At 53.2% G+C, this 15561-nt stretch overlaps 1 protein-coding gene across 1 annotated transcript in view; it reads left to right on the top strand.

The window, feature by feature from the left end:
- The window catches only part of RHOBTB3 (Rho related BTB domain containing 3), a 36148-nt gene extending 26989 nt beyond the window's left edge, over window positions 1-9159 (top strand). The window contains exons 12-13 of the mRNA XM_075079141.1: window positions 546-642; window positions 7971-9159. Of these exons, the coding sequence (XP_074935242.1) occupies window positions 546-642; window positions 7971-8086 (213 nt within the window). The 3' untranslated portion in view covers window positions 8087-9159. The remainder of the gene's footprint in view (window positions 1-545; window positions 643-7970) is intronic.
- Window positions 9160-15561: the final 6402 nt, after the last annotated feature.

Below are 15561 nucleotides of genomic sequence, written 5' to 3'. Positions count from 1 at the left end.
TATATGCGAGTGGCAAAGGATATCTAACCTGAGAGAATATTGAGTGAAATACATAAAAAGCATGAGAACAAAAGATTAGAAGCTGAAAAAAAAGAGAGAAAAGAGATGGTAAAGACAGATTTGGAAAACAAAAGAGGAAAATAAAAAGTGAAGCGTTTGCAGGTCTCGGGCAGGATATTGTCTTGCATGAACAGCATTTAGCGGAGAAAAAGGGCCCAACACAACCAACGTGCCACGCGCGTTGCCTCCCGTTTTCTGAAGCTCTGCGACTGTGCAGAAGACAAACATTTGCAAGAGCGATGCCCAGGGGAGCCCCGGCGTTGGGTCACACCGCTGGGGAGGGGCTGTGTCGTTTGTTCCTGGGCCTCCATCTGCCGCCCTGTTTCCATCAATGGCTTTTCCTTTGCTACCTCCTACAGTCAAAGCTTTATTTGGCAAAGCGCTGTGCTGATGGTGGAAGTCTGACATAATTGGACCTGCGAGGCGTGGTTGTGTTTCAGGGACGGTGGCATTAAGTGCGGTTTGCGTTTCCCTTCTTCTCACAGTTCCACAATTCTGATTGCCTTTCAACTTGGCTCCTTCACTTTATTGCTACTAACTACCTCATCTTCAGTCAGAAGCCGGAATTTCAAGATCTTTCAGGTAATTTATCTCTTCCTTTTAAATAAAGAGGGTTTTTCTCAGTTCTGCGTAGATCAGAAGCGAGCTCCTGGACAAGAACACTTGTGCATGAGACGACGACTAGGCCTCCTTTAGGCTACGCAGTCTGATCCCGTGCAGAGCCTGGCTGAGCCGGGTGTCACCACCCGACTGTGGCACCAGCTTGGGCACGAGAAGAGCAGCAGAGCCAGCAGCCGCCTGCCCTTGTCATTTGGTTCCCGTGCCGATGGCCACGTTCCCACCCAGAACTGAACCGGCTCGGGCGGTTGGTCGCTGGGCATCAGCCCCTCCACCTTAGGTACCTGAGTTTGTTTAGTCTGTGCGTTTGAATCAAGTCAAGAAGAGAGCCACGTCTGACACCTGCTCCTTGAGGGTTGGGGCTTCCTCTGAAGGAAGCAGGACTCCTACGGTGCCTGCGGCAGATCTCACAAAATCAAGTAACTAATGCCCAGTAAATAAGCCCAGGTTCTTCCAGGGAACTGAGATTTATTTTCCTTAACAGTGTCTTGTTTCCTGACACGTAACTCTAGAAAGTCTTGCTCCGTAGCTGTGGGGTTTCTCGTCACCCCGATGAAGGTGATCTTGACGGGTGCATCTCTCTGACGCACGGTGAGCTTTTGAGCGTTGCTGGGGGCCAGCGTATTCCAGAAGGGATTCTTCTTAGCAGTGAGCCGAAGCTCTGCTTGCTCCAAAGGACACTAAAGGTCCTCTTCTTTCCTCGGTTGCGAGGCTCACGTATGTGTGCGTGATGACAGAGGACTTTGTAGTCGCCAGGACCAAGGACAGGAGATGCAGGTCTGTGCTGCACTTCTGCTCTCTGCACTGCGCTGCTGGTCTCTTCTCTGCGCTGCATGTCCCTGCGCTGTGCTGCTGCTCTCTGTCCTGCACGGCTGGTCTCTGCGCTGTGCTGCTTCTCTGTGCGCTTTGCTGCAGGTTTCTGCTCTCCTCTGCTGGTCTCAGCTCTGCGCTGCAGCTCTCAACCCTGTGGCATGTCTCTGCACTGCGCTACTGCTCTCTGCTCTCCGCTGCTGGTCTCTACGCTGCACTGCTGGTCTCTGCACTCTGCTGCAGCTCTCTGGTCTGTGCTGCAGGCGTCTGGTCTTTGCTGCTGGTATCTGCTCTTCTCTGCTAGTCTCTGTGCTGCTCTGATGATCACTCTGCTGCGCTGCTGCTGTCTGCGCTGCTACACTATGCGTTGTGCTGCTGCTCTATTCCCTGCGCTGCTGGTCTCTGCACTGCACTGCTGGTCTTTGCGCTGCGCTGCTGGTCTCTGCGCTGCTCTGCTGATCTCTCTGCTGTGGTGCTGCTTTCTGCGATGTGCTGCTACACTCTGCGTTGTGCTGCTGCTCTCGTCTGTGCGCTGCGCTGCTGGTCTCTGTGCTGTGCTGCTGGTCTCTTCCCTGAGCTGCTGCAAACTCTGCTGCGCTGCTGCACGCTGCTCTGCACTGCTGCTCTCTGCGCTGAGCTGCCTGTTTTCTGCCCTGCGCTGCTGCACGCTGCACTGCGCTACAGGTTTCTGCGCTGCATTGCTGGTTTCTGCGCTGCGCTGCTGCTCTCTGCTCTTTGCTGCTGCTCTCTGCGCTGAGGTGCTTCTCTGTGCGATGCGATGCTGTCTCTGCACTGCACTGCTGGTGCACTCTGCTGAGGTGCTGCTCTCTGTACCGCGCTGTTAGTATCTGCGCTGCGCTGCTGGTCTCTTCCCTGAGCTGCTGCACTCTCTGCTGCGCCGCTGGTCTCTGCATGGCTCTGCTGGTGTCTGCGCTGCGCTGCTGGTCTCTGCTCTGCGCTGCTGGTATCTGGTCTGTGCTGCTGCACTCTGCTGCACTGCTGGTCTGTGCACTTCACTGCTGGTCTCTTCCCTGAGCTGCTGCAAACGCCGCTGCGCTGCTGGTCTCTGCGCTGCATTGCTGTTTTGTGCCCTGCGCTGCTGCACTCTGCGCTGCGCTACAGGTCTCTGCGCTGCGCTGCTGGTCTCTTCTCTGCGCTGTTGCTCTCTGCTCTTCGCTGCTGGTCTTTTCTCTGCGCTGCTGGTCTCTGTGCTGCTCTGCTGATCTCTCTGCTGTGCTGCTGTTTTCTGCGCTGTGCTGCTACGCTCTGCGTTGCACTGCTGCTCTCGTCTGTGCGCTGCGCTGCTGGTCTGTGCGCTGTGCTGCTGGTTTCTTCCCTGAGCTGCTGGTCTCTGCTCTGCATTGCTGCACTCTGTGCTGACCTGCTAGTCTCTGCGATATGCTCCTGCTCTATTCTTTGCAGTGCAGCTGGTTTCTGCGCTGTGTTGCAGGTCTCTGCCCTCGGCTGCTGGTCTCTTCACTGCGCTGCTGGTATCTGTGCTGCACTGCTGGTCTATGCTCTGCGCTGCTGGTCTCTGCACGGCTCTGCTAGTGCACTCTGCTGCGGTGCTGTGCGCTGCGCTGCTGGTGTCTGCGCTTCGCTGCTGGTCTCTTCCCTGAGATGCTGGTCTCTGCGCTTCGCTGCTGCACTCTCTGATGCACTGCTGGTCTCTTTGCTGTGCTGTTGCTCTGTGCTCTGCGCTGTTGATGTCTGCGCTGCGCTGCGCTACAAGTTTCTGTGCTCCACTGCTGGTCTCTGCGCTGCGCTGGTGGTCTCTTCCCTGAGCTGCTGGTCTCTGGTCTGTGCTGCTGGTCTCTTCACTGCACGCTTGCTCTCTGCTCTTCTCTGCTGGTCACTGTGCTGCAGTGCTGGTCTATTCTCATCGCTGCTGATGTCTGTGCTGCTCTGCTGGTCCCTTCCCTGAGCTGCTTGTTTCTGCGCTGCGCTGCTGCACGCTGCACTGTGCTGCTGGTCTCTGCTATATGCCCCTGCTCTCTCTGGACTGTGCTGCTGGTCTCTGCGCTGCTCTGCTGGTGCACTCTGCTGTGGTGCTCCTCTCGGATTTTCACTGCTGGTCTCTGCGCTGCGCTGCTGGTCTCTGCTCTTCGCTGCTGGTCTCTGCTCTTCGCTGCTGGTCTCTTCGCTGTGCTGTTGCTCTGTGCTCTGCGCTGTTGATCTGTGCTGCTCTGCGCTGCTGCACGCTGTGCTGCACTACAGGTTTCTGCGCTGCACTGCTGTTCTCTTTGCTGCACTGCTGCTCTCCACTCTGCGCTGGTGGTCTCTTCCCTGAGCTGCTTGTTTCTGCGCTGCTGGTCTCTGCCCTGCTCTGCTGGTCTCTTCTCTGCGCTGCTGGTGTCTGTGCTTCACTGCTGGTCTCTTCCCTGAGCTGCTGCAAACTCCGCTGCGCTGCTGGCGTCTTCTCTGCGCTGCTGCACGCTGCCCTGCGCTACAGGTTTCTGCGCTGCACTGCTGGTGTCTGCGCTGCGCTGTTGCTCTCTGCTCTTTGCTGCTGGTCTCTGTGCTGCGCTGCTTGTTTTTGTGCTGCACTGCTGGTCTCTGTGCCTCACTGCTGGTCTCTTTGCTGTGCTGTTGCTCTGTGCTCTGCGTTGTTGATCTCTGCGCTGTGCTACAGCTTTCTGCACTGCACTGCTGGTGTCTGCACTGCGCTGCTGGTCTCTGCGCTGCTCTGCTGGTGTCTGCACTGCGCTGCTGGTCTCTGCGCTGCTCTGCTGGTGCACTCTGCTGCGATGCTGCTCTCTGCACCGCGCTGTTAGTATCTGCGCTGCTGTTCTCTGTGCTGCGCTGATAGTTTCTTCCCGGAGCTGCTGGTTGCTGCGCTGCACTGCTGGTCTCTGCGCCGCGCTGCGGGTGTCTGCGCTGCGTTGCTGGTGTCTGGTGTGTGCTGCTGGTCTCTACTCTTCGCTGCTGTTCTCTGTGCTGCGCTGCTGGTCTCTGCACTGCGCTGCTGCTCTCTTCTGCGCGCTGCGCTGCTGGTCTCTTCCCTGAGTTGCTGGTCTCTGGTCTGTGCTGCTGGTCTCTGGTCTGTGCTGCTGGTCTCTTCACTGCACGCTTGCTCTCTGCTCTTCTCTGCTGGTCTATGCGCTGTGCTGCTGCTCTCGTCTGTGTGCTTCGCTGCTGGTCTCTTCCCTGAGCTGCTGTAAACTCGGCTGCGCTGCTCGTCTCTGCTCTGCACTGCTGGTCTCTGCAGTGCTGTTCTCTGCTCTTCGCTGCTAGTCTCTGCGCTGTGCTAAAGGTTTCTGCGCTGCGCTGCTGGTCTCTGCGCTGCACTGCTGGTGCACTCTGCTGAGGTGCTGCTCTCTGTACTGCGCTGTTAGTATCTGCGCTGCACTGCTGGTCTCTTCCCTGAGCTGCTGCACTCTCTGCTGCGCTGATGGTCTCCGCTGTGCGCTGCTGGTCTCTGCCTGGAGTTGCTGGTTTCTGCGCCGCGTTGCTGGTCTTGCACTGCGCTGCACTTGCACTGCTGTTCTATTCTCATCGCTGCTGGTCTGTGCGCTGTGCTGTTGCTCTGTGCTCTGCGCTGTTGGTCTTTGTGCTGCGCTGCTGGTCTCTGCTCTTCGCTGCTGGTCTCTGCACTGCTCTGCTAGTGCACTCTGCTGCGGTGCTGCTCTCAGCGGCGCGCTGCTGGTCTCTGCGCTGTGGGTCTCTGCGCTGTGCTGCTGGTCTCTGCGCTGTGCTGCTACGCTCTGCGTTGCTCTGCTGCTCTCGTCTGTGCGCTGCGCTGCTGGTCTCTGCACTGCGCTACAGGATTTTTCGCTGCACTGCTGATCTCTTCTCTGCACTGCTGGTCTCTGCGCGGCACTGCCGTATGTTGCGCTGCGCGACACGTCTCTTCGCTCCACTGCTGGTGTCTGCGCTGCGCTACAGGTTTCTGCGCTGCGCTACAGGATTTTTAGCTGCGCTGCTGCTCTCCTCTGCGATGCGTGTCTCTGCGCTGCGCTGCTGCACGCTACACTGCGCTACATGTTTCTGCGCTGCGCTGCTGGTCTCTGCGCTGCTGGTCTCTGCACTGCGCTGCTTGTGTCTGGTCTGCGCTGCTGGTCTCTGCGCTTCACTGCTGGTCTCTTCCCTGAGCTGCTCGTTTCTGCACTGCGCTGCTCGTTTTTGCGCTGCGCTGGTGCACGCTGCGCTGCACTACAGGTTTCTCCTCTGCACTGCTGGTCTCTTCGCTGTGCTGATGACGTCTGCACTGCGCTGCTGGTCTCTTCCCTGAGCTGCAGGTCTGTGCCCTGCGCTGCTGCAGTCTGCGCAGCGCTCCTGGTCTCTGCTCTGTTCTGCTGGTGTCTGGTCTGCGCTGCTGGTCTCTGCGCTTCACTGCTGGTCTCTTCCCTGAGCTGCTGGTGTCTGGTCTGCGCTGCGGCTCTCTGCGCTGCTGTGCTACAGGTCTCTGCTGTGTTCTGCTGGTCTCCTCTCTGCGCTGCTGGTTTCTGTGCTGCACTGCTGCTGTCTGCCCTGTGCTGCTACACTGCGTTGCGCTGCTGCTCTCTGCGCTGAGCTGCTGGTCTCTGCTCTGCTTTGCGTCTCTTGGCGCTGCGCTGCTGGTGTCTGCCCTGTGCTGCTGGTCTCCATTCTGAGCTGCAGGTCTCTGCGCTGCGCTGCAGGTTTATCCTCTCCGCTGCTGGTCTCTCCTCTGCACTGCTGCACTCTGCACTGCTGGTCTCCGCTATGCTCTGCTGCTCTCTGCTCTGTCCTACAGGTCTCTGCCCTGTGCTGCTGGTAGCTGCGCTGTGCTAACGGTGTGTCTGCTGCGCTGCTGGCCTCTGCATGCGCTGCTGCTCTCTGCGCTGCTGGTCTCTGCGCTGCTGGTCACTGCGCTGCGCTGCTGGTCTCTGCGCTGCTGGTCTCTGCGCTGCTGGTCACTGCGCTGCGCTGCTGGTCTCTGCGCTGCTGCTCTCTGCGCTCCTGGTCACTGCGCTGCTGGTCTCTGCGCTGCACTGCTGCTCTCTGCACTGCGCTGCTGGTCTCTGCGCTGCTGGTCACTGCGCTGCGCTGCTGGTCTCTGCGCTGCTGGTCTCTGCGCTGCGCTGCTGCTCTCTGCACTGCGCTGCTGGTCTCTGCACTGCGCTGCTGCACGCTGTGCTGCACTACAGGTTTCTGCTCTGCACTGCTGGTGTCTGCACTGCGCTACAGGATTCTTCGCTGCGCTGCTGCTCTCCTCTCTGCGCTGCGCTGCTGGTCTCTGCGCTGCGATGCGCGTCTCTGCTCTGCGCTGCTGCTCTCTTCCCTGAGCTGCTCGTTTTTGCGCTGCGCTGCTGCTCTCTGTGCTGCGCTGCTGCGGTCTGCACTGCGCTCCTGGTCTCTGCTCTGTTCTGCTGGTGTCTTCTCTGCGCTGCTGGTCTCTGCGCTTCGCTGCTGGTCTCTTCCCTGAGCTGCTGGTGTCTGGTCTGCACTGCTGCTCTCTGCACTGCGCTGCTGCTCTCTGCGCTGCTGCTCTCTGCGCTGCTGCTCTCTGCGCTGCGCTGCTGGTCTCTTACCTGAGCTGCTGGTGTCTGGTCTGCGCTGCTGGTCTCTGCTCTGGGCTGATGGTCTTTTCCCTGAGCTGCTCGTTTCTGCACTGCACTGGTGCACGCTGCCCTGCGGTGCTGCACGCTGCGCTGCACTACAGGTTTCTGCTCTGCACTGCTGGTGTCTGCGCTGCGGTGCTGCTCTCCGCTCTGCGCTGCTGCTCTCTTCCCTGAGCTGCTGGTCTCTGCGCTGCGCTGCTGGTCTCTTACCTGAGCTGCTGGTGTCTGGTCTGCGCTGCTGGTCTCTGCGCTGCTGGTCTCTGCGCTGCTGGTCTCTGCGCTGCTGGTCTCTGCGCTGCGCTGCTGGTCTCTGGACTGCGCTGCACTCCCTCTGGCTTGCTCAGCATCACGGCAAGGAGGGGGCAAGCACTGCTGCGGCGACTCAGGAAAGTCTCGGCTGGGGGATGGAAAGGCACACTTCTGCTAAGGGAAAGGGCATTGCTCTGAGTAAGATGGATACAGCCTCAGAGCTGTGATCCTGTCAGTGACAGAAAGCACGCGCACGGAAAGATAGAACTCCTCCTGAGTTCTCAGTGGCCCTCCTTACCTTCCTTGCTGTGATTCTCTCGAGACAAGCGATTGGCTTGGGGCGTGGGATACCCTCCCTTGTGCGGCTGCGGCGCAGACGAACCCTCGCAGCTGATTTGCAGCTCTCGTTGTCTTCTAAGGACTAAGAATATTTGTCTCTAGGATAATCTCACTGCCCTCTTTAACGAGTGTTTTGCTCGTTTGTGAAGCGACCCCTGTATTGCTAACTGAATAGGGAGGGAACACGGTGCGGTAACCCTTGTGTCTGCACCATAGTGAGATCTCGGCAAAGCGGACGGCGGTCTCTTGACTTTCCGGGCCCTGTTTCTATCCCTAATGCTTTTTAGCCTCTTCTAAAAGACTTCCTGCAGCCTGTGCACTTGTGCTCTGTGTTTGGATGTGACATTTACTTCCTTTATTGCTTTGTTTTAGTGGAGGAGCGCCATTTTGTAGAGATGCACAGATGGCCTTCCAGTCTGTACCTGAAGCAGCTTGCTGACTACAGGAACTATGTCCACTCCCAGAAATGCCATTGCACGGTGATGTAGAGAAGCCTGAGCATACGCAGAGCGCACCTCGACTGGGAGACCTCTGCCTGGGAATTATACAGAGTGTAAAAATCATGTCAAGAGGAAAACCAGATACCGTCTCCCGGGAACACCCTATGCCATGCTGTAGTGCACTTACTAATGTTCCTTGCTTTGATAATAAACTATGCTACTTTTTTCCTTCAAGCACTGAGAAATGTTTCACCAAGATTTCGTTCAAGCACAAGGATTTCACACCCGTGGGGATTCAATGTAGTGGGGGACGGAGTCATGACGGTCATCTGATCCCCCTCCTACTTCCTTTATTTGTTATTTTATGGGTCTTCAGGGTAATCCTTGGCTGCTAAAACAGCTCCTCTTGGAGACCTGTGCACAGCAGGGGCACAGCAGCAGTGCAGGGAAGCCGAGAAGCCAACCCCTCGGTTCCTTAAGTATGCCAAAGCGTGCAAAAATTGACACCAGCCTCTGTCGGTTTGCAAAATAAAGGGCAGGCTTAACAAGCATCTTAGTTACTACTCATTTTCTACTTCAAGCCATGCCTGCAGTTCCTTTTACTGAGACTCTTACGGTCATACGAGTGGATGTTTTAACCCTGGGAATGCCTCAGCATCCCTATATACTCTAGTGCCTCTCAAATCCCTAGAAAATGAAATCATTTTTCTTCCGAGTACGAAGCAGAAGAAGGTCTGTTTTGATGGTCTCTAGAGCACCGTTGTTACTCTGGTCATGCTGCGTTTTTCCCCCCAAAGGAAACAAGTCAGGAAGAGCTGAGCCCGCTCAGAGCGTATCCATACGGTGCTGGTCCCAGACTTGGGGGGAAGGGCAGGGGGTTGACAGCCAGTTGTAGGGTTTTTGGGAGACACTTTGCTGGCACGAGCGACTTGTTTGGGCCGAGTGGGTCTGGTAATCCTCGGTCCCCATGGGCAGCATAAGTGTCTGACGTGGCGGCCAGGCGAGGAGGGAGGCGACCCTCACGGGTACGCCAATCCTGTGAGGAGTCGGCCCTTGTGGCGGGACTTTGAGCCCGACCCTCCCCAGCAGGGACTCGGTTTAAATGCAGCTCTCATCCCGTGCTCACAGCTAACACCGTCTGATGCAAACCTGATCAGATCTGCTGGCTGTAAGGACAGATAAATCCTGAGTATTATGACTAGGACGACCCTTGCAGACGCTGTTGAGACCTCTCTTCACCCAAATCATTCTTGTGTCGTGCCACTAACTTAGAAGTGTGTGGTAGTGACAAAATGAACCCAACCTTTACATTAGGCTGCTCATCCGAGCATAGGTGCTTTCGTGTAAGTGGAATCTTGTCAAGGAAGTAAACTCTTCACTGTCATTCTTGTACATTTAATTCTGCTTTGCCTGACGCTTTCAATGCTGGTATATAGTCTGAGCCCAGAAAGACAAAGAGAAGACACTGAAAAAAATTAAGTCATGTTTCCACCATGTCCACAGCAGACCCATATCAAAAGTACCTGGGAACTGCAGCTGCGAGATGACGATGGAACAGCAGATTGCTGGAGGCAGATCCTCTTTCTGCTTATACGAATTGTTTTTTACATTTCCACATAGGTCATTGCTCTTTTCAAATTCCACACCAGCGTTGAGTGATTTTTTTTTTCTGTTGATATTTTGCAGCAGTTGAGAGGGTACTTCCCGTCACGGTTTTGGACACACACAAAAAAAAAAAGGTCTGGTGACTCAGCTGGCTGCTGCAGCCTCCAAATTCTGAGGTTATCTTTATGTAAAAATGATAAATCTTTTTTATTTTTGACTTTTCTTCCGGAGATCTTAACGTCCTTTAAAAGATGAGATGTACTTATATATGTCTTGCATATAAGGAGTCTGAAATACAGAGCAGTACATTGCTTTTTCAAGATTAATAAAGAAAACTGAAAACATTGCAGCAAGAAATGAGTAGGGAAGTTACATGTATTGAACTTAAGTGTGAATAAATTTCCTATCATTATAGTAGAAATCAAAAACTTAAAGCACATGTTAACTGGATAGTTATGAATAAAACTTTTTTTAAGCATAAAGCCATGAACAAAAATGACCGTACAGCTGAGCTACATCTTGCCTGGACACCTGATTGCATGCTCAGTCACAGCATGGGCTTCTACCAGCGGCCTCCTCAGTTAACAAAATTATGGTTTCTATGCCTAATACTGACTTCTTGTACAAAACTGTTACTAAAGTTGTCTGAATGTTTGTCTGCCTTTACTTGTAGCCCTAAATTTTTAATATTTTGCAAGCTTTCCCAGGTTTTTTGCTAGAAGTCAGTTGCCAATAATTTAAGTACAGATAACAAACAACAAAATACTATTTTTAACATTCTGAAAATGTTTTATAGGCATTTAAAAATAGGCTTAATGGAAATAAAAACACTTTCTATCCAACCAAGAAAAATATTTTGCTATTATGTCTTTTAGTCAATGGCAACCACAGGTTTTATACTGAGAAGCCAGGCAGTGAAAAAAAATGTTTATTATTCATTCACAGCTTAATGCATAGTACTATTAAAACAGCTTTCCGTGTTACAAAGTATCTCCATTATGCTGCCTGTATCAGGTGCAGATGTACTGTCCTTGCAAACACAGAACATCTGATAAATTTAAATTCTTAGACTTATTATAAATTCTTATTTTTATTCTGTATGATGATTTTCTGCAAAAATGTGATTATCTTAAAGCTATTTTTAAAACTGATACTTTAGCATTCGGAAATGTGACTGAAAGTAGATCATGATGCTTGCTGAGTTGCTGTCAGTAATTTTTTTAGTGGAGGCTTTAAGACCATACTCATCATGAACAGTCAGGAATTAGGGCAGTACTGAGTTTGCTAATTGTGAATAACTTTGTATGGTAGAAAGTAAAAATCTCCATGGTATTAAAAAAATGTAAATTTTTTTCTGTGGTATGAAGTAGAAATGAGGAACCAGCTAAAAAAAGTGATTTAGGCTAGTGGTTTTGAAAAAAGTAAAATATCTGAGAGGAAGGTTTCCACTGGTCCTAGCATCTGCCCAACTTCCAGGGCATTGGCAATGTCGGGGTCAAGGAAGAAGGCTATTGGCAAACTCAGGTGCCCCTAGCAGGTCTTAGAGGGTTTGGGATTACAGTTTCAGACTTGGATTTAAGTGGAGTTTTGACTCCTTCAATAGAGCTCAAAATCCACTTTTAGAAGATATTTTTTGAATAATGGATTGCACCATATAATTCTTGCTGTACTGGTATATATGTATGCTTGTCCCATAGAGACTAACAAAGAAAGCTTCCTGCACTAATCATGTTTTCCACATGACAGTTAAAATGTCTCTGCTATTGTCCCTTAGTCCTTGTTGTATTTGATTTGAAAAAACACTGTTAGAAGAAAAGCTATTTTGTTAGGCACATGATGAAACTCCTGTTTGTTTTTCTTTTAATACACCCTGACTAAATGTACTTTTTTAGACTGAATATGTAAAATTTTGTTACAAAATAAAAAATTTTCTCTAGTCAGTCTCGTGATTATTTACCCGTGTGCATTAGAAGATGTGAGCGTTACACTGAAAATTTTTTGTAACTTATTAGGATCATAGAATCAAAGAATATTTTTGGTTGGAAGGGACCAATGCAATGAGCAGTGACATCTTCAACTCGATCAGGTCACTCAGAGCCCCGTCCAACCTGACCTTGAACGTTTCCAGGGATGGGGCATCTCCCACCTCTTGGGGCAACCTGGGCCAGGGTTTCACCACTCTCAGCGTAAAAAATTTCCTCCTTATATCCAGTCTAAATCTACCCTCCTTTAGTTTGAAACCATCCCCCCTTGTCCTGTCACAGCAGGCCTTGCTAAAAAGGTCGCCCCCATCCCTCCCACAGCCACCCTTTAAGCACTGGGAGGCCGCAATAAGGTTCCCCCGCAGCCTTCTCTTCCCCAGGCTGCACAACCCCAGCTCTCCCAGCCCGGCCTCGCAGCAGGGGGGCTCCAGCCCTCGGAGCATTTCTGTGCCCCCTCTGGCCCCGCTCCAGCAGCCCCGTGTCTGTCCCGTGCCGAGGAGCCCCGAGCTGGAGGCGGCGCTGCAGGGGGGTCTCACAGAGCGGGGCAGGGGGGCAGGACCCCCTCCCTCGCCCTGCTGCCCGCGCTGCTGGGGATGCAGCCCCGGGCACGGCTGGGGGTCTGGGCTGCGAGCGCACGCTGCTGGGTCACGTCCAGCTTCTCGTCCCCCAGCACCCCCGAGCCCTTCTCCGCAGGGCTGCTCTCCATCCCCCCATCCCCCCATCCCCCACCCTGTGCTGGTACCGGGGGTGGCCCTGACCCGCGTGCAGGACCTTGCTCTTGGCCTTGTTGGACCCCATGAGGTTCACATGGGCCTGCATCCCCAGCCTGTCCAGGTCCCTCTGGAAGGCATTGTGTCCTTCTGGTGTGTGAACTGCACGGCTCAGCTTGGTGTCATCTGCAAAGTTGCTGAGGGTGCACCCAGTCCCACTGTCTATGTCATTAATGAAGACATTAAACAGTACTGGACCCAGTACAGACCCCTGAGGGACACGACTCATCACCAGTCTCTCTCTGGGCACTGATACATTGACCACAACCCTCTGGATGCCACCATCCAGCCAGTTCTTCATCCACTGAACAGTCCACCCATCAAATCTATATCTCTCCAGTTGAGAGAGAGGGATGCTGTGGGGGGCAGTGTCAGAGGCCTTACAGAAGTCCAGACAGGTGACATCCATAACTCTTCCCTTGCCCACTGATGCAGCCACTCCACCATAGAAGGCCACTAGGTTGGTCAGGCAGGACTTGCCCTTGGTGAAGTCATGCTGGCTGCCCCGAATCACCTCCCTGTCCTCCATGTGCCTTCGCAGAGCTTCTAGGAGGATCTGCTCCATGATCTTCCCAGGCAGAAGTGAGACTGACAGGCCGGTAGTTCCCCAGCTCCTCTTTTCTACCCTTTTTAAATATGGGCACAGTGTTTCCCTTCTTGCGGTCCCCAGGGCCTTCCCCTGACTGCCATGACTTTTCAAATATCATGGAGCGTGGCTTGGGAACTCCATCAGCCAATTCCCTCAGGGCTCTGGGATGCATCTCAACAGGTCCCATAGACTTATGTATGTTGAGGTCCTCGGGCAGTCATGAACCCGATCTTCCCTTACAGTGGGAGGGTCTTCATCCCCCCAGTCTTCATCCTGCGGTCCATTGGCTTGGGAGGGTGAGGAAGGAGGTTACCAGTGAAGACTGAGGCAGAAAAGCTGTTGCGGACCTCAGCCTTCTCCTCGTCTGTTGATACTAGGTCACCATTCTTGTTCATCGGGGGGGTTACGCTTTCCGTGACTTTCTTTTTCTGGTTGACATACCTGTAGAAGCCTTTCTTATTATTCTTTGCATCCCTTGCCAAATCCAGCTCCAGCCGCGCCTTGGCCCTCCTGACCCAATCCCTACACAACTGGGCAGCGTCCCTGTACTCTTCCCAGGATACCTGTCCCTGCTTCCACTGCCTCTGCGTGTCCTTGTTCCCCTTTAGTTTGACCAGCAGGTCTCAACTCCTCCATGCCAGTCTCTTGCCTTCCTTGCCTGATTTCTTACACCTGGGAACTGACAGCTCTTGTGCTGCATGGAACATGTCCTTAAAGGTCTGCCAGCTCTGTTCTGCTCCCTTGCCCCTGAGCACCATCTCCCAGGGAGTCATACGGACTAACTCCTTGAAAAGCTGGAGGTTTGCTTTCCTAAAATTCAGAGTCTTCGCTGTACTCTTCACCTTTCCTGTATCCCTCAGGACTGCGAACTCCATGAGTGCATGATCACTGCAGCCCAGGCTGCTGCCAGTCTTGATGTCACCAATGAGCTCACTTGCGTTGGTGACCATCAGGTCTATTACTACATTCCCTCTGGTAGGGCTGTCTGTTACCTGGCTTAAGAATTTCTCCTCAATGCACTCCAGGAATCTCCTGGAATGCTACTTTTCCAGCAGATGTCGGTGTGGTTGAGGTCCCCCAGTAGGAGAAGAGCCTGCGAGCAGGAAGCCTCCTGTAGCTGGAGTAAGAAGGCTTCGTCAGTAGGCTCCCCTTGATCAGGCGGCCTGTAGTAGACACCAAGCACAAGGTTCCCTTTGTTGCTGCTCTCTCTGATGCGTACCCATAAACTTTGGACCTGCTCGTGGCTACTCTTCAGAGAGAGCTCTTCACACCACATCGATTTCTTGATGTAGAGGGCAACGCCTCCGCCCCTGCTTCCTCCCCTGTCCCTTCTGAACAGCCTGTAGCCATCGATAGGCACATTCCAGTCACAGGATTCATCCCACCATGTTTCAGCAGCCAGGTCATAGCTTTCTAGCAGCACAGTGGCTCCTAACTCCTCCTGTATGTTGCCCACGCTGTGTGCATTGGCATAGAGGAACCTCAGCTGGGCTGTCAGCCCTGTCACCTTCTTAAAGGAAGACCCCTAAGTTCCTCTGAGGTATTTCACCAGTGTTTCCCTGTTGGCTTCTACTACCTCAGAAGTCCCTGGCTCATCTCCATAACACTTCAAGTGTGCTGCAGTGAGACCCAGCACGTCTCAGAGCAACAGGCTGAGGGCCCTCTCTAGCACCCCATCCCTCTAACCTCGGCGTGTCATCCAGTGGTTATTATGGGCAGGCCTGATATCATCCCCCTCCCCCTTCAAGTTTAGTTTAAAGCTGTCAGTGAGCCCTGCTAGCTCATGAGCAAAGACCGTCTTCTCCCTTTGAGAATGGTGAATCCCATCTGAGGCTACCCATGTAGATCACCAAAAAACCCAAAATTGTGGCAGTGACACCAGCTACAGAGCCATGTATAAGTAAGCTGGGCCTGTCTGGTTCTTCCAATGCTGCAGTCCACAACTGGAAGGCTAGAGGAAGAAATTATCTGTGCTCTGGATTCCCTCACCAACTGTCCCAAGGCCCTGAAGTCTCTTTTTATTGCCATTGGACTATGCATTTTATCTTCATTGCCACCCACATGGAAAAGCAGTAATGGGTAATAGCCTGAGGCCCATAAAGAGCTAGGAGTTTTCCTAGTGATGTCCTTAACCTGGGCCCCAGGGAGACAGCAGAACTGCCTAAGAGGAGGGTCTGACCGGCATATTGGACGATTGGTTTGCCTCAGAAGGGAGTGCCTACAACTATAACCCACCTTTTCTTCCTCATGGAGGTGGGCATGATACAGGAGATCGGCCTTTCTGACCATGGAACACCTCTGGTATAAACGGACAATCAACCACTACATCCATGGATGGGCATTCCACATCCAGACCTTCATGCTGTTCTGCAGAGGCAATTAGGAAGGTGGGGAAGGCAAAAAGGAGATACACCTGCCTATATATCTAGTTAACTTATGCTTACATGAGTTACATTCCTCCTACAGGGCAGAGACCTGTAGGACAGAGCAGAGACCAGCAGTGCAGAGTGGCTGAGGCCGGGGAAGGTGCAGCATAGATGGGCAGCAGGCAGGGCCCTCCGTTTGCCTTGTGCAAAG

The sequence above is a fragment of the Phalacrocorax aristotelis genome, chromosome Z (assembly GCF_949628215.1).
Source record: "Phalacrocorax aristotelis chromosome Z, bGulAri2.1, whole genome shotgun sequence".
NCBI classification, from domain to species: domain Eukaryota; kingdom Metazoa; phylum Chordata; class Aves; order Suliformes; family Phalacrocoracidae; genus Phalacrocorax; species Phalacrocorax aristotelis.
Note: the sequence above shows the minus strand (reverse complement) of the source record. Positions and strands in the feature narration are given on the sequence as shown.